The sequence below is a fragment of the Nothobranchius furzeri genome, chromosome 18 (assembly GCF_043380555.1).
Source record: "Nothobranchius furzeri strain GRZ-AD chromosome 18, NfurGRZ-RIMD1, whole genome shotgun sequence".
NCBI lineage: Eukaryota > Metazoa > Chordata > Actinopteri > Cyprinodontiformes > Nothobranchiidae > Nothobranchius > Nothobranchius furzeri.
The window spans coordinates 46,490,783-46,512,370 of NC_091758.1; the positions used below are offsets into that span (position 1 = coordinate 46,490,783).

General features: G+C 40.4%; 1 protein-coding gene across 1 annotated transcript in view; it reads right to left on the bottom strand.

The window, feature by feature from the left end:
- Positions 1 to 7,190: 7,190 nt before the first annotated feature.
- Positions 7,191 to 21,588, bottom strand: part of gabrr2a (gamma-aminobutyric acid type A receptor subunit rho2a) — a 28,271-nt gene continuing 13,873 nt past the window's right edge. Inside the window, exons 8-9 of the mRNA XM_054734757.2 lie at positions 8,792 to 9,000; positions 7,191 to 8,282 (exon numbers count right to left, since the gene is read on the bottom strand). Of these exons, the coding sequence (XP_054590732.1) occupies positions 7,947 to 8,282; positions 8,792 to 9,000 (545 nt within the window). The 3' untranslated portion in view covers positions 7,191 to 7,946. The remainder of the gene's footprint in view (positions 8,283 to 8,791; positions 9,001 to 21,588) is intronic.

The following is a 21,588-nucleotide window of genomic DNA, read 5'->3' on the forward strand; positions in this document are numbered from 1 at the left end:
GCGAACCCTGTCATTGAACTGCTTCACCTTCTGGTGAAGATTGTTGCAAACAGAAACATTACACCTGATTAACACCAGAGCCACACACACTGCGCCGTTATCTCCATCAGTGTAAACGAGGAAAAAACTAATTAATTGGATCCTTTTCTTACCTTTTCAACAAGGTTTAATGCAAAGGTTAATTACAACAGTCCAACGAGACAGAGCCTGGATTTGTATTCTGATCAGTTATGTGTGACGCCTCAAAAGCATCACCTGCTCCACTATTAAAACCACTAGCAGGGTGAAAAAGCTTCACTGGCTGCCAGTCAACTTCAGGGTTCATTTCAAGATCCTGGTTCTGGTCTATAGGGCCTTACATGGACAAGCACCATCTTACATTGGTGATCTTCTTAGTCCCTACACCCCCAGCAGGTCCCTGAGGTCCAGTGATCAAAGCCTACTGGTTGTGCAGCACCAGGCTAAAGGTCAAAGGTGACAGATCATCTGCTGCTGTGGCCCCCAGACTCTGGACCTCTCTCCCCCTGAGCCTGAGATCAGTGGACTCAGTGGTCTCCTTTAAAAAGCAGCTGAAGACTCACTTGTTCAAGCTGGCTTTTGTATGACCTTCACCTCTCTCTCTTTATTCTGCTCTCCCCACCTATTCCACCTTCCTCACGATCCACTGGTTTCCTAGCCTAGTGAAATAGACCAAATTCTTGCTTTGCAAAGTTTGGTCTAGCAACGCTCCACTGGAACCTCTGCAGCCCCAACAGCATTCTGGCTGGCCAATCACAGCTCTCTAGAGGGGTTTCAAACACATAAAGAGCTGTGATTGGTCCATAATGGTGGGGCAATCATAGTGCTCTATCTGCTTAGTGAACAAATCACAGAGCTTTATCTGCTTTGTGGGCCAGTCAGGGCACTCTACATGCCTGGTGGGCGGGACGATGCAACAGAGTGAAACAAGAGTGTGGCTGTGTCCGAATCCAGAGGAAGGATGCTTGTGAGTACGGGTTCTCGCCGGTCTAGCAAGGCCAGGTCCTTGCAAGACCGCTAAAACCGGAAGTCAGCGGCTCTGAATTCGGACAGTACTAGCCTCGTTTTTATTCCCGCCCCAGGTCATGTTGCCTAGCTACCGTGACGGCGGCAAACAGGCTAACAAGCTAACAAGCTAGTAGCGACGTTGAAAATGGATCCACAGCAATATTTAATTTTATTTGTGGTTTTTGAGGAGCTGCGACGGCTCAATAAACGTCACCGGCCTTTGTATTTAAAGTTTAAAAATCATTTAGTCCTGTTATCTGCTAGAGTTACAAGTATTATACTCATGATCTCCTTTTTTGCATATATCTGAATGTTAGTGATGTGACAGCCGTCGATTGAGCCAGCCCAGCAAACCCTTTTGATGGACGATGCAGTGGTCAGTGAGATGAGGCATCCAGAAGCACCCTCTGCAGACCACTCTGTCTGATGTTCCACTTGCCAACCAGAAACGTTCAGCCACGGATCCCGGTTCCTGCACTCCATCCACCTCGATCCATGTTCAGTAGATTTAGCAACACCACCAAAGACTCCCTGCTTTCCAAGTTTACTGTATATATTTTACTTTTCTCTTTACTTTTATTCCTTACAGTGTTCCCTTACAATTTATTTACTATGTTGTTACTTGTTAAAAACTGAATAATAAAACTGTTAATGATCAAAAAAGAGTTATCAATTAATAGAAATTTTATTACATTTAAACAAATAACAAAAACATCCAAACACATATAGAACCTGAACCAGAAGAAACTAAAAGAAAAAAACCATTTCTCTGCCATCCTTTCCATCAATGCTAAAAATCTGTCCATCCTTCTTCCTCTCCTCTCCTCCGCTTCCCTCTGTTGTCTCATGTCCTCCCTGATCAGGTCAAGGAGCTCATCAGCCCTTCACCTTTTTCTCCCTGATGAGGAGTCCGGCTTCCTTCCACCACTCTCCCTGTCCTCTGTCTCACCCACTGCTGCACTTGGCCCTGGAGTGTCCACGGGAATGGAAGCAATAAGGACAGGAGGCATAGTGGAAGGCCTCTGTCCCAACACCTCGTCCATGGGGACAAACCAGGGCCAGGATTCAGCAGTGGGCTTTCCGCTGACTCCCTCTCCTGACCCTGGATACTTGCAGTCCTACAGACAAAGGGAATTAGGATTACAAGGCTTTATTGTCATTTAACAACAGAGAACACTGTGGGCATAATGAAATTACAGATGCTCCTTAAAGGTACTGGTTCTGGATGAGAATAGAGAGGAATAGAAGAACAAAGTCAGATTATAAATCATAGTTGATAAAACATGGAATAAACAATATTTTAATTTATCAACATGGGAGATGAAAATTGTGTTCTGTGTTTTTTTCCGCCTAAAATGAAATTAAAAACATTAAATCAGTAATGTGGTTTCTTAAAAATTAACTTAAATAAACATTAAACTTAGTTTTCGTTATTTTTGGCGTTCGTTACATGATTACATAAGATGCAAGCTCTTTACGGTGAGTTTTTCCTATTAGACTTTCAAGCAAGTTTACGGTGGGGTGTTAACCTTAAAACAAATGATGAGAAGCTTTATTCGCTAAATAAACACACACACACACACACACACACACACACACACACACACACACACACACACACACACACACACACACACACACACACACACACGGGAATTATGACGGGACCACCATACAAGCTCGTTCTCGCTGATTTCTGCTGAAAATGTACTTATACAAACGACAAATGGCTATAAACAGAACCGCGTTCAGCTTAGTTTTCTACCGCTATTTACTTTTGAAAAGCCTGCTGGGATCAAGCTAGTTTACGGTGGTTTTTTCCTATTAAACAGTCAAGCTGGTTTTCGGTGGGGCATGTTTTAGCCTTAAATTACATGAAAAAAAAAAACAATTTGCGGTATTAGATCTTATATAAAAAACAAACCAAAAGTGCCCAAACACGTATTTTATTTTTTGACCGCTATTTTTTTTAACTAACTTACATTTTAAGCTGTGCTGCTGTCCCGCTCCGTCCGCCGTTGTAGCGAGTGTCAAGTCCAGCGGCCGGCACGCAAAGCATGCTGGGATACCCTTGCTCCTGTGAGGATCCATCAGACCCATCCTCGAAATGTGGGTGGAGCGAGGACGCGTTTGAGCACGCGAGAATGAGGATTCTTGGAATTTGGACAGTACTCGTCGCTGCGCTTTTACGTCATCAACCTCAAAATGCGCACTCACAAGCATCCTACCCCTGGATTCGGACACACCCTATGTCACATTCATTGTTCAGTAGCATCCGGAGATCATTAGAAAGACAACGGTAGAACCCTAACCACAACCAAGAGCCATCAATGGAACGTGGCCAGACTAAATAATACATTTATTACTGCTGAAATCTTACAGTAACATTAAATTTATGCCCTCATCACTGCACTACTGAATATCTTATTTCCTTTGCTTTTCACATGTAAAACATGTTTTTGTCTATTTTAAATCTGTTCTGTGAAGGAAGCAAGCAAAGACTTAGGTCCATTAACCATTACTTTCTTCATCCTTGGTTGACCTTTCCAGTAAAGAAATCAGAGTTTTTACACCATTTTTCCAGCTGCTCTTAAAATGAGCACACATGGTAGAATCCAATGGAGTAGTTTTTACTTTGGTTACTAGAGATATGTAACGTTTAATAGTGTACATTCATGTTTCAGGTCATTTCAGTACCTGTGTAATACCCAGATGCACATTTGTACGTCTGTGTCTAGTAAGCTGTTTCTGTTTCACCCTAACCATAACACAATTGTCTATTTTTATTCATTTTCTTGATTGCTGAGGGTTACAGGAATAGTCTAATGCCACATTACTTTTGCTGTTCTCTAAGTGTATGCACTGCCTTAATGAGTGAAAATTTCCTCTGTGGAATCTATATACTCTACCCTACCCTACTCTACTCTACTCTACTCTACAATTCCACTCTACTCTACTCTACCCTACTCTACCCTACTCTACCCTACTCTACCCTACTCTACTCTGCTCTATAATTCCACTCTACTCTACTCGACCCTACTCTACTCTACTCTACTCTATCCTACTCTACCCTACTCTACTCTACTCTACTCTACTCTACTCTGCTCTATAATTCCACTCTACTCTACTCTACCCTACTCTATAATTCCACTCTACTCTACTCTACTCTACTTGACCCTACTCTACTCTACTCTACCCTACTCTACCCTACTCTACTCTGCTCTATAATTCCACTCTACTCTACTCTACTCGACCCTACTCTACTCTACTCTACCCTACTCTACCCTACTCTACCCTACTCTACTCTACTCTACTCTACTCTGCTCTATAATTCCACTCTACCCTACTCTACACTACTCTACTCTACCCTACTCTACTCTGCTCTATAATTCCACTCTACTCTACTCTACTCGACCCTACTCTACTCTACTCTACCCTACTCTACCCTACTCTACCCTACTCTACTCTACTCTACAATTCCATTCTACTCTACTCTACCCTACTCTACCCTACTCTACTCTACCCTACTCTACCCTACTCTACTCTGCTCTATAATTCCACTCTACTCTACTCGACCCTACTCTACTCTACTCTACCCTACTCTACCCTACTCTACTCTACTCTACTCTACTCTACTCTGCTCTATAATTCCAGTCTACTCTACTCTACCCTACTCTATAATTCCACTCTACTCTACTCTACTCTACTTGACCCTACTCTACTCTACTCTACCCTACTCTACTCTGCTCTATAATTCCACTCTACTCTACTCTACTCGACCCTACTCTACTCTACTCTACCCTACTCTACCCTACTCTACTCTACTCTACTCTACTCTACTCTGCTCTATAATTCCACTCTACCCTACTCTACCCTACTCTACTCTACCCTACTCTACCCTACTCTACTCTGCTCTATAATTCCACTCTACTCTACTCTACTCGACCCTACTCTACTCTACTCTACCCTACTCTACCCTACTCTACCCTACTCTACTCTACTCTACTCTACTCTGCTCTATAATTCCACTCTACTCTACTCTACCCTACTCTACTCTACTCTACTCTACTCTACTCTATAATTCCACTCTACTCTACTCTACTCTGCTCTATAATTCCACTCTACCCTACTCTACCCTACTCTACTCTACTCTACTCTACTCTACTCTACTCTACTCTACTCTACTCTACTCTACTCTATAATTCCACTCTACTCTACTCTACTCTACTCTACCCTACTCTACTCTACCCTACTCTACCCTACTCTACTCTACTCTACTCTACTCTGCTCTATAATTCCACTCTACTCTACTCTACTCGACCCTACTCTACTCTACTCTACCCTACTCTACCCTACTCTACCCTACTCTACCCTACTCTACTCTACTCCGCTCTATAATTCCACTCTACTCTACCCTACTCTACTCTACCCTACTCTACCCTACTCTACTCTATTCTATAATTCCACTCTACTCTACTCTACTCGACCCTACTCTACTCTACTCTACTCTACCCTACTCTATTCTATAATTCCACTCTACTCTACTCTACCCTACTCTACTCTACTCTACTCTACTCTACTCTATAATTCCACTCTACTCTACTCTACTCTACTCTACTCTACTCTATAATTCCACTCTACTCTACTCTACCCTTCTCTACTCTACTCTATTATATTTTATTATTCTACTCTACTATTCCATTCTATTCTATTCTTCTACTCTATTCTATTCTATTTTACTACTCTACTCTACTCTACTCTACTCTACTCTACTCCATTTAGCACAGTGATTCCCAACCAGGGATACTCGTCCCCTCAGTGGTATGTGAGCACATTAGAAACATTTAATATTTATTTTATCATTCAACACATGGGAAGCGCTTAAAGGGGCGTTATGGAAGTTTGACAGCCAAAACATGTAGAGAAATAATAAATGTCTTCTTCATACATTCTCCTGCAATGCCCTGGTCCTGTAGAATGAGCCCTGGCGTTTTTACTGTGATTGCCTGTTTTTCTGTAAAATCACAGAAAAAGAGAGACGCTCGGGTCGAGCAGGCTGCTTCATGCGCGTTCACGCTCAGGCATCGCCCGTAGCATTTGCTATCCGTAGCTTTAGCAGCAGAGAGAGAGGCAGTGCCACTTTGTCGCTGTTCCTAACGCCTAGTGACAAAGCTAGCTACATTTCTGAGGACCCTTAGCTACTTTCTGTAGAACTTTCTTCTAGATATTTCCTGCTAATTAGCAACAAAATAGCCATTTTCACTCCGAACCGTTCTTTGGACGTTGTTTCAGCTGTCATCAAGGATATAAATGTTACAGATACAAAAGACATCACTGGTGCTATAGCTCACCCAGTAAGATGGCGGACTCCCGAGTGGAAGACTCAGGTTTGATTCTGAATGTGAACATAATTTGTTGAGAGTTTCTTTTTTACATTAATGATATATTTTTTTACAGTAAGATGCCCACGTTTTTATTTGAGACTCGCCGAACAGCATTGAATTCACAGATAAAAAAGATGTGGGTTCAACTTTCATTTTGGAACAATTTTTCAAGCAAGGGAAGGGAATGATCTGAGCATGCAGGAGGACTGACCCATCTTAAACCTTTGTCGGCTGTGCTGAAGAGAAAGGTACAGAATCAAATTATTTAATTAATTAGATGCGTGTCCCCCCCCCCTCACACACACGACTGTCTCAGCTGTTATTTTCGTTAAGGAGTGTGCACGTACAGCATGCGCGCCTCGTGTACGGGCCTACTATTGAAGCTGCCATTACGCTTTTGGCCTGAGGGGGCAATCACGAGCATAAAAATTCAAAACTCCGCGAAGTCCCTTTAATAAACTTTTATCAATGAAAAGAGCAAAAATGACACAAACAACAAGAACATGAAGAAAAGACCAGATCAGGGCTGTGCAGCTGCTCGATGCTCTGCTACTGAGAGAGGGCGTGAAGCCTCGTTCACTCCAATGCAGAATGGATGTGGTCCAGTTTTGCATAGAACAAAAATCATTGAGTCCAATCAGAACATTCACACCAGCTGCGATGCGGCGCGGATGCAGAGCTCTGGAACGTTTCCGCATGGAGTCTAATGTTCTCTACGCTGCATACGGCTTGTCTTTAAATGAAAGTATTCACCTGAGCCAGACAGGAAGTGAGACATGCTTCAGCATTAGGGACTTTTAATAAAATCATTTTCATTTAATAATCAGTTGTACGTTCTACTTTAGGAGAATCATTGACACATTTGACTAAGGGGGTACTCATGGTGTGAGAAAATGGCTCAAGTCAGAACAACCAGCAAATGCTGACTTAGAAGAGGTGGTCATGTGTTCTTGTGATGGAGAAGAACATCGTGTAATGTGGTGATTTACCTTCATTAGAATGAACGGACATCATCTCATCCCACAGCAGCAGGCAGAAGGCCACTGGTACAGCTGGTAGAAATGGGAGTTTATTTCCACACAGACATTTATACATTAGTAGAGTTCTATTCATACAGCAGATATCATTTATTATGTTATTATCCCAGCCTGATTACTACTACAGAGAGAGAGTGTGTGCATAGCCAGACCCATGTTCATTGGGCATAGGCCAGCTGTGTCAGAATGAATCCAAACTATGTACTGTTGTGTGTCTCTTATATCAGGAACATCCATTCTAACATGTGAAGTCTTTATTAAACACAGGTTTCATCCCAGCAGCAGCAGCATGATGGAAGCTGACTGGACCAGCTAATCTGTTCCACATTGGGTCCATCTGTAGTTTCATCCTAATTCAGCTGCTAGTTCCTGTCATTTATAATGTTCCTCATAGATGTGGATGAATCAGAACCAATCAGAACCAAGTGGATCCTGACAACTTCTGAACCAAAACATCCCTCTGTTTGACCCTGTCCCCTGGACCTCCAGGTTCTGGATCTCAGCAGTAAACAGACCAATAGATCAGGTTGAAGAAGATGTAAGATCCAGGAAAGATCATACGCGAGTATTTGTCTATGGCATGAGTGTTCTGGATGATGTTGAGTGCCCGGAGACTTTTCCTCTTCTTAGTACCAGCTGACTCGCTGCTCATGGATAGGTGGACTACCATATGGTCTGACCTCTCCAGGACCTTATGGTTCTCTTCAGGATCATCCTCCGGAACAATGGGTTCCTCAGTGTATCCTGCTAGACTGTTGGTGTCAGCCTCACTGTACGTCCCATCCAATAAGGTCATGGTTTTGGTCTGGGAGATGCTGCAGGTGCAGGGCAGTGACTGGAAGGACAGTTAAACAATTCAGTTGATTTATGTAGCATCAAATCACAACCAGAGCTGTCTCAAGGCACCTCACTAAGTACATTCCAATTGAGTTCAATTCATTAAGCCAATCAGTAAAAGTTTCCCATGTAAGAAAACCCAACATGCTGCACCGAGTCACTGACTTGTGTCAGAATCTTTACAGCAATCCCCGTGTAGGAAGAAACCTCCAGAGGACACACACACACACACACACACACACACACACACACACACACACACACACACACACACACACACACACACACACACACACACACACACACACACACACACACACACACACACACACACACACAAACAGCTTCCTTAATCAGCTTTTACTCACCTGACCACTGCAATAATTCATCTGAGCTGCCATAAGTCACCTGATCAACTATGACTCAATTGGCAGCAGTTATAATTCAAATGAGAAGCAAAAACTCACCTGGGCAGGTTTAAGTCAACTGACAGGTGCTGTACCTCACCTGGGAGTGGGCTCGTTCCCTCATCTTACGCTCGCGACGGTCTTGGACGGTGGACAGGTAGTTGACAGCAGCGTACTCGAGCACAGAGAGGAAGACGAAGACGAAGCTGACCCACAGATAAATATCCACAGCCTTGATGTAGGACACGCGGGGCATTGAGGCGTTGACTCCAGTGATGATGGTGGACATAGTCAGCACTGTTGTAATACCTGCAGGCAGACACATCTGGACATCATCACCTGTTGACTAAGAGTCACATGACCAAACTGAGGGTCGATGTTTCATGAGTCAACACCATCAAACAGCTGTCTGAGTCACAGTGTTTCATGTTCAGATGTGCTGAGACTGAAACACTCATCAGGGACCAAATACATCCCAGTCACCCAACATCATTACCAGTCATCAGTTATTGATGATTATCATCCATAGTCAGTAGGTACCAGTTACTCATTATCATCCATAGTCATTAGGTACCAGTTACTCATTATCATCCATAGTCATTAGGTACCAGTTACTCATTCTCATCCATAGTCAGTAGGTACCAGTTACTCATTATCATCCATAGTCATTAGGTACCAGTTACTCATTATCATCCATAGTCATTAGGTACCAGTTACTCATTATCATCCATAGTCATTAGGTACCAGTTACTCATTATCATCCATAGTCATTAGGTACCAGTTACTCATTATCATCCATAGTCATTAGGTACCAGTTACTCATTATCATCCATAGTCATTAGGTACCAGTTACTCATTCTCATCCATAGTCATTAGGTACGAGTTACTCATTATCATCCATAGTCATTAGGTACCAGTTACTCATTATCATCCATAGTCATTAGGTACCAGTTACTCATTCTCATCCATAGTCAGTAGGTACCAGTTACTCATTATCATCCATAGTCAGTAGGTACCAGTTACTCATTATCATCCATAGTCAGTAGGTACCAGTTACTCATTCTCATCCATAGTCATTAGGTACCAGTTACTCATTATCATCCATAGTCATTAGGTACGAGTTACTCATTATCATCCATAGTCATTAGGTACCAGTTACTCATTATCATCCATAGTCATTAGGTACCAGTTACTCATTATCATCCATAGTCATTAGGTACCAGTTACTCATTATCATCCATAGTCATTAGGTACCAGTTACTCATTATCATCCATAGTCATTAGGTACCAGTTACTCATTATCATCCATAGTCCTTAGGTACCAGTTACTCATTCTCATCCATAGTCATTAGGTACCAGTTACTCATTATCATCCATAGTCAGTAGGTACCAGTTACTCATTATCATCCATAGTCATTAGGTACCAGTTACTCATTATCATCCATAGTCATTAGGTACCAGTTACTCATTATCATCCATAGTCCTTAGGTACCAGTTACTCATTCTCATCCATAGTCCTTAGGTACCAGTTACTCATTCTCATCCATAGTCATTAGGTACCAGTTACTCATTATCATCCATAGTCATTAGGTACCAGTTACTCATTATCATCCATAGTCATTATGTACCAGTTACTCATTCTCATCCATAGTCATTAGGTACAAGTTACTCATTATCATCCATAGTCATTAGGTACCAGTTACTCATTATCATCCATAGTCATAGGTACCAGTTACTCATTATCATCCATAGTCATTAGGTACCAGTTACTCATTATCATCCATAGTCCTTAGGTACCAGTTACTCATTCTCATCCATAGTCATTAGGTACCAGTTACTCATTATCATCCATAGTCATTAGGTACCAGTTACTCATTATCATCCATAGTCATTATGTACCAGTTACTCATTCTCATCCATAGTCATTAGGTACCAGTTACTCATTATCATCCATAGTCATTAGGTACGAGTTACTCATTATCATCCATAGTCATTAGGTACCAGTTACTCATTATCATCCATAGTCAGTAGGTACCAGTTACTCATTATCATCCATAGTCATTAGGTACCAGTTACTCATTATCATCCATAGTCATTAGGTACCAGTTACTCATTATCATCCATAGTCCTTAGGTACCAGTTACTCATTCTCATCCATAGTCATTAGGTACCAGTTACTCATTATCATCCATAGTCATTAGGTACCAGTTACTCATTATCATCCATAGTCATTATGTACCAGTTACTCATTCTCATCCATAGTCATTAGGTACCAGTTACTCATTATCATCCATAGTCATTAGGTACGAGTTACTCATTATCATCCATAGTCATTAGGTACCAGTTACTCATTATCATCCATAGTCATTAGATACCAGTTACTCATTCTCATCCATAGTCATTAGGTACCAGTTACTCATTCTCATCCATAGTCAGTAGGTACCAGTTACTCATTCTCATCCATAGTCATTAGGTACCAGTTACTCATTATCATCCATAGTCAGTAGGTACCAGTTACTCATTATCATCCATAGTCATTATGTACCAGTTACTCATTCTCATCCATAGTCATTAGGTACCAGTTACTCATTATCATCCATAGTCATTAGGTACGAGTTACTCATTATCATCCATAGTCATTAGGTACCAGTTACTCATTATCATCCATAGTCATTAGATACCAGTTACTCATTCTCATCCATAGTCATTAGGTACCAGTTACTCATTCTCATCCATAGTCAGTAGGTACCAGTTACTCATTCTCATCCATAGTCATTAGGTACCAGTTACTCATTATCATCCATAGTCAGTAGGTACCAGTTACTCATTATCATCCATAGTCATTAGGTACCAGTTACTCATTATCATCCATAGTCAGTAGGTACCAGTTACTCATTATCATCCATAGTCAGTAGGTACCAGTTACTCATTATCATCCATAGTCAGTAGGTACCAGTTACTCATTATCATCCATAGTCATTAGGTACCAGTTACTCATTCTCATCCATAGTCATTAGGTACCAGTTACTCATTCTCATCCATAGTCATTAGGTACGAGTTACTCATTATCATCCATAGTCATTAGGTACCAGTTACTCATTATCATCCATAGTCATTAGGTACCAGTTACTCATTATCATCCATAGTCATTAGGTACCAGTTACTCATTATCATCCATAGTCATTAGGTACCAGTTACTCATTCTCATCCATAGTCATTAGGTACCAGTTACTCATTCTCATCCATAGTCAGTAGGTACCAGTTACTCATTCTCATCCATAGTCAGTAGGTACCAGTTACTCATTCTCATCCATAGTCATTAGGTACCAGTTACTCATTATCATCCATAGTAATTAGGTACACGTTACTCATTATCATCCATAGTCAGTAGGTACCAGTTACTCATTATCATCCATAGTCATTAGGTACCAGTTACTCATTATCATCCATAGTCAGTAGGTACCAGTTACTCATTATCATCCATAGTCATTAGGTACCAGTTACTCATTATCATCCATAGTCATTAGGTACCAGTTACTCATTATCATCCATAGTCATTAGGTACCAGTTACTCATTATCATCCATAGTCAGTAGGTACCAGTTACTCATTATCATCCATAGTCATTAGGTACCAGTTAGTCATTATCATCCATAGTCATTAGGTACCAGTTACTCATTATCATCCATAGTCAGTAGGTACCAGTTACTCATTATCATCCATAGTCATTAGGTACCAGTTACTCATTCTCATCCATAGTCAGTAGGTACCAGTTACTCATTCTCATCCATAGTCAGTAGGTAACAGTTACTCATTCTCATCCATAGTCATTAGGTACCAGTTACTCATTCTCATCCATAGTCATTATGTACCAGTTACTCATTATCATCCATAGTCAGTAGGTACCAGTTAGTCATTCTCATCCATAGTCATTAGGTACCAGTTACTCCTTATCATCCATAGTCATTATGTACCAGTTACTCATTATCATCCATAGTCATTAGGTACCAGTTACTCATTATCATCCATAGTCATTAGTTACCAGTTACTCATTATCATCCATAGTCATTAGGTACCAGTTACTCATTATCATCCATAGTCATTAGGTACCAGTTACTCATTATCATCCATAGTCATTAGGTACCAGTTACTCATTCTCATCCATAGTCATTAGGTACCAGTTACTCATTATCATCCATAGTCATTAGGTACCAGTTACTCATTCTCATCCATAGTCATTATGTACCAGTTTCTCATTATCATCCATAGTCAGTAGGTACCAGTTACTCATTCTCATACATAGTCATTATGTACCAGTTACTCATTATCATCCATAGTCAGTAGGTACCAGTTACTCATTATCATCCATAGTCATTAGGTACCAGTTACTCATTCTCATCCATAGTCATTAGGTACCAGTTACTCATTCTCATCCATAGTCAGTAGGTACCAGTTACTCATTATCATCCATAGTCATTAGGTACCAGTTACTCATTCTCATCCATAGTCAGTAGTTACCAGTTACTCATTCTCATCCATAGTCATTAGGTACCAGTTACTCATTCTCATCCATAGTCATTATGTACCAGTTACTCATTATCATCCATAGTCATTAGGTACCAGTTACTCATTCTCATCCATAGTCATTAGGTACCAGTTACTCATTCTCATCCATAGTCATTATGTACCAGTTACTCATTATCATCCATAGTCAGTAGGTACAAGTTTCTCATTCTCATACATAGTCATTATGTACCAGTTACTCATTATCATCCATAGTCAGTAGGTACCAGTTACTCATTCTCATCCATAGTCATTAGGTACCAGTTACTCATTCTCATCCATAGTCATTAGGTACCAGTTACTCATTCTCATCCATAGTCAGTAGGTACCAGTTACTCATTATCATCCATAGTCATTAGGTACCAGTTACTCATTCTCATCCATAGTCAGTAGTTACCAGTTACTCATTCTCATCCATAGTCATTAGGTACCAGTTACTCATTCTCATCCATAGTCATTATGTACCAGTTACTCATTATCATCCATAGTCATTAGGTACCAGTTACTCATTCTCATCCATAGTCATTAGGTACCAGTTACTCATTCTCATCCATAGTCATTATGTACCAGTTACTCATTATCATCCATAGTCAGTAGGTACAAGTTTCTCATTCTCATCCATAGTCAGTAGGTACCAGTTACTCATTATCATCCATAGTCATTAGGTACCAGTTACTCATTCTCATCCATAGTCAGTAGTTACCAGTTACTCATTCTCATCCATAGTCATTAGGTACCAGTTACTCATTCTCATCCATAGTCATTATGTACCAGTTACTCATTATCATCCATAGTCATTAGGTACCAGTTACTCATTCTCATCCATAGTCATTAGGTACCAGTTACTCATTCTCATCCATAGTCATTATGTACCAGTTACTCATTATCATCCATAGTCAGTAGGTACAAGTTTCTCATTCTCATACATAGTCATTATGTACCAGTTACTCATTATCATCCATAGTCAGTAGGTACCAGTTACTCATTATCATCCATAGTCATTAGGTACCAGTTACTCATTCTCATCCATAGTCAGTAGGTACCAGTTACTCATTCTCATCCATAGTCATTAGGTACCAGTTACTCATTATCATCCATAGTCAGTAGGTACCAGTTACTCATTCTCATACATAGTCATTATGTACCAGTTACTCATTATCATCCATAGTCAGTAGGTACCAGTTACTCATTATCATCCATAGTCATTAGATACCAGTTATTCATTCTCATCCATAGTCAGTAGGTACCAGTTACTCATTCTCATCCATAGTCATTAGGTACCAGTTACTCATTATCATCCATAGTCAGTAGGTACCAGTTACTCATTCTCATCCATAGTCAGTAGGTACCAGTTACTCATTCTCATCCATAGTCAGTAGTTACCAGTTACTCATTCTCATCCATAGTCATTATGTACCAGTTACTCATTCTCATCCATAGTCAGTAGTTACCAGTTACTCATTCTCATACATAGTCATTATGTACCAGTTACTCATTATCATCCATAGTCAGTAGGTAGCTGTTACTCATTATCATACATAGTCAGTAGTTACCAGTTACTCATTCTCATACATAGTCATTATGTACCAGTTACTCATTATCATCAATAGTCAGTAGGTACCAGTTACTCATTCTCATCCATAGTCATTAGGTACCAGTTACTCATTATCATCCATAGTCAGTAGGTACCAGTTACTCATTATCATCTATAGTCATTAGGGTACCAGTTACTCATTATCATCCATAGTCATTAGGTACCAGTTACTCATTATCATCCATAGTCATTAGGTACCAGTTACTCATTATCATCCATAGTCAGTAGGTACCAGTTACTCATTATCATCCATAGTCATTAGGTACCAGTTAGTCATTATCATCCATAGTCATTAGGTACCAGTTACTCATTATCATCCATAGTCAGTAGGTACCAGTTACTCATTCTCATCCATAGTCATTAGGTACCAGTTACTCATTCTCATCCATAGTCAGTAGGTACCATTTACTCATTCTCATCCATAGTCAGTAGGTAACAGTTACTCATTCTCATCCATAGTCATTAGGTACCAGTTACTCATTCTCATCCATAGTCATTATGTACCAGTTACTCATTATCATCCATAGTCAGTAGGTACCAGTTACTCATTCTCATCCATAGTCATTAGGTACCAGTTACTCATTATCATCCATAGTCATTATGTACCAGTTACTCATTATCATCCATAGTCATTAGGTAACAGTTACTCATTATCATCCATAGTCATTAGTTACCAGTTACTCATTATCATCCATAGTCATTAGGTACCAGTTACTCATTCTCATCCATAGTCATTAGGTACCAGTTACTCATTATCATCCATAGTCATTAGGTACCAGTTACTCATTCTCATCCATAGTCATTATGTAACAGTTACTCATTATCATCCATAGTCAGTAGGTACCAGTTACTCATTCTCATACATAGTCATTATGTACCAGTTACTCATTATCATCCATAGTCAGTAGGTACCAGTTACTCATTATCATCCATTGTCATTAGGTACCAGTTACTCATTCTCATCCATAGTCATTAGGTACCAGTTACTCATTCTCATCCATAGTCAGTAGGTACCAGTTACTCATTATCATCCATAGTCATTAGGTACCAGTTACTCATTCTCATCCATAGTCAGTAGTTACCAGTTACTCATTCTCATCCATAGTCATTAGGTACCAGTTACTCATTCTCATCCATAGTCATTATGTACCAGTTACTCATTATCATCCATAGTCATTAGGTACCAGTTACTCATTCTCATCCATAGTCATTAGGTACCAGTTACTCATTCTCATCCATAGTCATTATGTACCAGTTACTCATTATCATCCATAGTCAGTAGGTACCAGTTTCTCATTCTCATACATAGTCATTATGTACCAGTTACTCATTATCATCCATAGTCAGTAGGTACCAGTTACTCATTATCATCCATAGTCATTAGGTACCAGTTACTCATTCTCATCCATAGTCAGTAGGTACCAGTTACTCATTCTCATCCATAGTCATTAGGTACCAGTTACTCATTATCATCCATAGTCAGTAGGTACCAGTTACTCATTCTCATACATAGTCATTATGTACCAGTTACTCATTATCATCCATAGTCAGTAGGTACCAGTTACTCATTATCATCCATAGTCATTAGATACCAGTTACTCATTCTCATCCATAGTCAGTAGGTACCAGTTACTCATTCTCATCCATAGTCATTAGGTACCAGTTACTCATTATCATCCATAGTCAGTAGGTACCAGTTACTCATTCTCATCCATAGTCAGTAGGTACCAGTTACTCATTCTCATCCATAGTCAGTAGTTACCAGTTACTCATTCTCATCCATAGTCATTATGTACCAGTTACTCATTCTCATCCATAGTCAGTAGTTACCAGTTACTCATTCTCATACATAGTCATTATGTACCAGTTACTCATTATCATCCATAGTCAGTAGGTACCAGTTACTCATTATCATACATAGTCAGTAGTTACCAGTTACTCATTCTCATACATAGTCATTATGTACCAGTTACTCATTATCATCAATAGTCAGTAGGTACCAGTTACTCATTCTCATACATAGTCATTATGTACCAGTTACTCATTATCATCCATAGTCAGTAGGTACCAGTTACTCATTATCATCCATAGTCAGTAGGTACCAGTTACTCATTCTCATCCATAGTCATTAGGTACCAGTTACTCATTCTCATCCATAGTCAGTAGGTACCAGTTACTTATTCTCATCCATAGTCAGTAGGTACCAGTTACTCATTCTCATCCATAGTCATTATGTACCAGTTACTCATTCTCATCCATAGTCAGTAGGTACCAGTTACTCATTATCATCCATAGTCAGAAGGTACCAGTTACTCATTATCATCCATTGTCAGTAGGTACCAGTTACTCATTATCATCCATAGTCATTATGTACCAGTTACTCATTCTCATCCATAGTCAGTAGGTACCAGTTACTCATTATCATCCATAGTCAGAAGGTACCAGTTACTCATTATCATCCATAGTCAGTAGGTACCAGTTACTCATTCTCATCCATAGTCAGTAGGTACCAGTTACTCATTATCATCCATAGTCAGTAGGTACCAGTTACTCATTATCATCCATAGTCAGTAGGTACCAGTTACTCATTCTCATACATAGTCAGTAGGTACCAGTTACTCATTCTCAAAAGGTTACCAGCAGAGGTGGAAAGTAACGAATGACATTTACTCACGTTACTGTAATTGAGTAGCTTTTTTTGTAAATTTATACTTTTTAAGTTGTTTTTAAAAGCTGTACTTTTACTTTTACTTGAGTAAGTTTTTAAAAAAGAATTGTAATTCGCTACATTTTAAATGATATCCGTTACTGAGTAAAAATAAATTATAGGCTTAATAAATTAAAAATATTACATGTAGCGTCGGAACGGAAAAAGACCCCTGCATGAGCGCCGTGTCTAAACCGGGGGGGGTGTGTGTGTGTGTGTGTGTGTGTGTGTGTACACTTTTGCTCAAAGACATCGGTTCAGTTCCTCCACTCGCTGTTCACCTCCTCTCTCCCTCCTCTCCTGTGGGTTGGAACCCGCACCTTCGCGCACCGATGTGACGTCATCAGAACTCTGCTCGGTTTGGTAGCCGGACTCGGTTCCGTGTTTGAAACGTGTTTCCCTACCGCTCCGCATGGAAGCGGCAAAATAACGTTTAGCGCTCATAACAAGTGGATTAACAGCGCTTTGCTCATAAAACAGAAGACCTGCAGGCCTCTGTGAGTTAAACATCCTGATACTGTTCAGGTGTAAACATTGTGCTCCATCCCTGTGTTTGAACTCAGAAGATGCTTCTTGATGCCACAGAAATGTGATGATTTAGCTCGTTTCTTTATTTTACTCCAGAATAAGAGATTACATTATTACTAAAGCAGTTCAGTGTAGTTAAATTAGTCGTTCAAATTATTCTAAAATGCTGCAGTGTGTGTGTGTGTGTGTGTGTGTGTGTTACACATATAGAACTGCATGAGAAAGTGTGGTTTCATCAAATCCATGCATCTTATATCTTGGCTGAAGTAACGGCTCAGGAAAATAACTTATATTTAATACATAATGACGTCTCTGCAGTGTTTATGATCATGTTTTATCTTATCTTTGGTCTGGGAGGTGTAACTTATCATGATACAAGCCTTTTAAACACGTTAAAGTGTTACAAGAGGAGATTAATGCATGATTTAAAGTTCATGTTTGGAAACCAACCTTCACAGTTCGGAGGCTCACGCTGGCGAGGAGACACCGTTAGTTCTAGTAACACCTGGAAGGATTCCAGTTTGACGATTGGAGGATTATTTAGGAGGATTGGAATGAACAAACTAATTTCAGTGGTGAAGGGTTAAATGAGTGAGTGAACCCACCACCAAGGATGAACTCTGCTAGCTTTAATAGTCAGAGAGGAGCTCTAGGATGGACATGGATACAGGAACTGTAATGTAGAGGTAAAGCAGGGCAGGGCCAACGTTAGCAGCTGTCATACGGTCCATCTGAAATGTTTGACTGCATTTAGCTTGTTATGTGACGGGTTAGAGCACAGTCTCATGTTAGAGTTTTGTCATTAGAACATTGAGATACCTCACACACTGATGGCATCTAAAAATTATTTTTTTCTCAAAATAAAGAATAATTTTAATCTCAATTGAAACTTACCATCCTAGAAAAACCTCGTCCAATCAATGTGCACGTCCTGTTCTCACTGACTGGAAAGAAATCCCTCCTTCAAGCTGAGCGTGTGTGTTTGAGTGTGTGTGTGTGTGTGTGTGCGCGCACACACGAGTGAATTGTGAACTGGCGTTGTGATTTAGCACTACTTAGACCAGGGGTGTCAAACTCAAACACACACGGGGCCGAAATGAAACTCTGGGACGGAGTCGAGGGCCAAACTTAATATTTTATGAAAAAGTGACGCAAATTTGCACATTTTCTTTATCAACATAAATGCAATTTTGAACCTTTAAATTTGGAAACAAACATATTTCTGCATTAACACTGAATGTGGAATAACCAAATTACACACGAGCAAGTCCGTTTTAAATAAAAGGCATCAGTGGTATTCATTACTTGTGGTATAATCATCATTTTATAAATCTATTCAGGATTTATGTTTTCTTGATTATTAATTTTTCTTATTTTTTATTCTCCTTTTTTCTCCTGTAATACGTGTCATCGCTGCTGTGACGTCTAGCTTTCCCCACTGAGGAACAATAAAGGGATTTTCTATTCTATTCATCTATCTGCAGCCTTTCCACTTCCTGTTTACTGTAGGTTAAATCTTTTCTCACGGGCCAACAACAAAATAAAAATATCATTTTATCTTAAATGAAAATGCAACATCTCACCTGTTAACTTTCATGTTTTGGAGCAGAAAACGAGCATAAAACCAACATATTTAAAGCTCAGTTTGCTCCACTGGTTTACTGTGATGCTCACCTGTTCCAGCCAGATACCTGCATCATGGGGTTGGTCTGAGCTGAGGAGGAGACTCCTGTTGTTTTGTTCATCTTCATCATAATAATGACAACATTAGATGACAACAGGTGCTCACATAGGTTTGTGCTGATGAACATGTCTGAGCAGCTTGACCACGTTGTTGTGTGTCGGGGAGGAAACACGACCACAGAGCCGTGCTGGTTTGAGCGTGTCGCTGCTCGCTGGAGTTATATCAGCTCTGTCTGGACGTTAGTTGGAAAACTTTCTCTTTCAGTCGTGAACACATTACTGAGCAGCTAAAATCTCCATTTCTGGGCTTCAACGTCAGAAAATAGCTGAGTGAACTCGGCGCTGAGTGAGAGGAGTGTTTAGTTTGTCCGAGACAGCGGAGCTGCAGACACCGGCAGCAGACGCTGAAAAAAACACTGTTGCCAGTCCCCACATGCCAAAGACAGTGGAAAGTACGGGGTCAAAAGGTGAGCCACACTGGACTGGCTTGTGCGAGCAAAATCAGCCAGAAGACAGGAGCTGGGCTGCAGGTCAAAAAACTGTGGTCAGAAACAAGGGTCACACAAGGGTCACAGGGACAAGAGGACAGAACTGGGCGAAAGGTCAGGAGGCTGGCCCCACCCCTGGATCCACCCCTGGCTTGGAAAGATGGGATTGGAGGAGAACAGAGTGAAGACAAGCCCATCAGATCCAGAAGCTCTCTCAGGAACATTGGAGAGAAACTGAAGAATGCTGCAAAAGATGATGTAATGACCTGTGTTAAGAAGAATGCTGCATGTAGTGAAAATGACACCAAATGTTTTGTGTTGAGCTACAAAGTGTGTATCTGGTAAATGACCTCTTGACCTAAACTGTCATGAGGTAATGATATGTGACTTTTTGCCTTGCCTAAGCTGGCCCAGGAAGGGTATAAAAGCAGTAGCTCTGAACAGCAGGAGAGAGAGAGCTGGGGCATACGGCAGAGAGACAGAGCAGATTTGAAGGGGTCATCCCCCGTCCTGCTGGATGGGGGATGACAGGCAGTTTTTTGGAGAGAAGGAGGGCCTTTTTGAAGGAGCTGAACGGAAGATTCTCAGAAGACAGGAGCTGGTGTAAACTAACTCTTATTTAATCATTTTGAACTAATTCCTCCTTGGGGGATAGCAGTTGTTTTTTATTTACCCATTTTTGTATTTTTGATTTTGTAATAAATCTTTTTTGAAAAAGAAACATAATCCTGATTCTTTCAGGTTTTCTCTAAAGCTTCACGTTTGTGGCCCTGACCATAATTGCACAGAGGTAAGCATGTCGATCACAGGTCTCTGAATTATCAGGACTTACTTTACAGTTTATAATAAAATAATATAAAGAAACCTTAAGATAAGGGGAGTTTAACTCCTCCCTCCTTGCGAGTAACGAGTTGTCTTAAGGGCGATAAAACCAAAATATTAGAGGTTATTTTTGGCTCTGATTGCAGGTTGAAAAAGTCTCTACCAGCTGGAGGGGTTGGATTAATTAAATAAATTGAGAAACTTATGTTAGCCTGATCAACTAGCATAAATCATTTTATAGTTACCAACCTCCCACATAAGCTGTTAGAGGCGCAATTAATCCGGATAACCCAAAAAAATGCTGAGAGGCTTGGCTTGCCTCCAGACTTCTCTCTAGTATCTTAACCAAAAGGTAACGAGTTTAAAAGAAGTGGACTACTCTGGGGATACTATTCGTACAAGTCATTTCACCTTTAAAATAAAAGACACGATTCTAATTAGGTGGTCCAAACCCAGGTCTGATACGATAAAACTCGCCGACATCCCCTAGAACCCTGATGGATGTACTGTCTC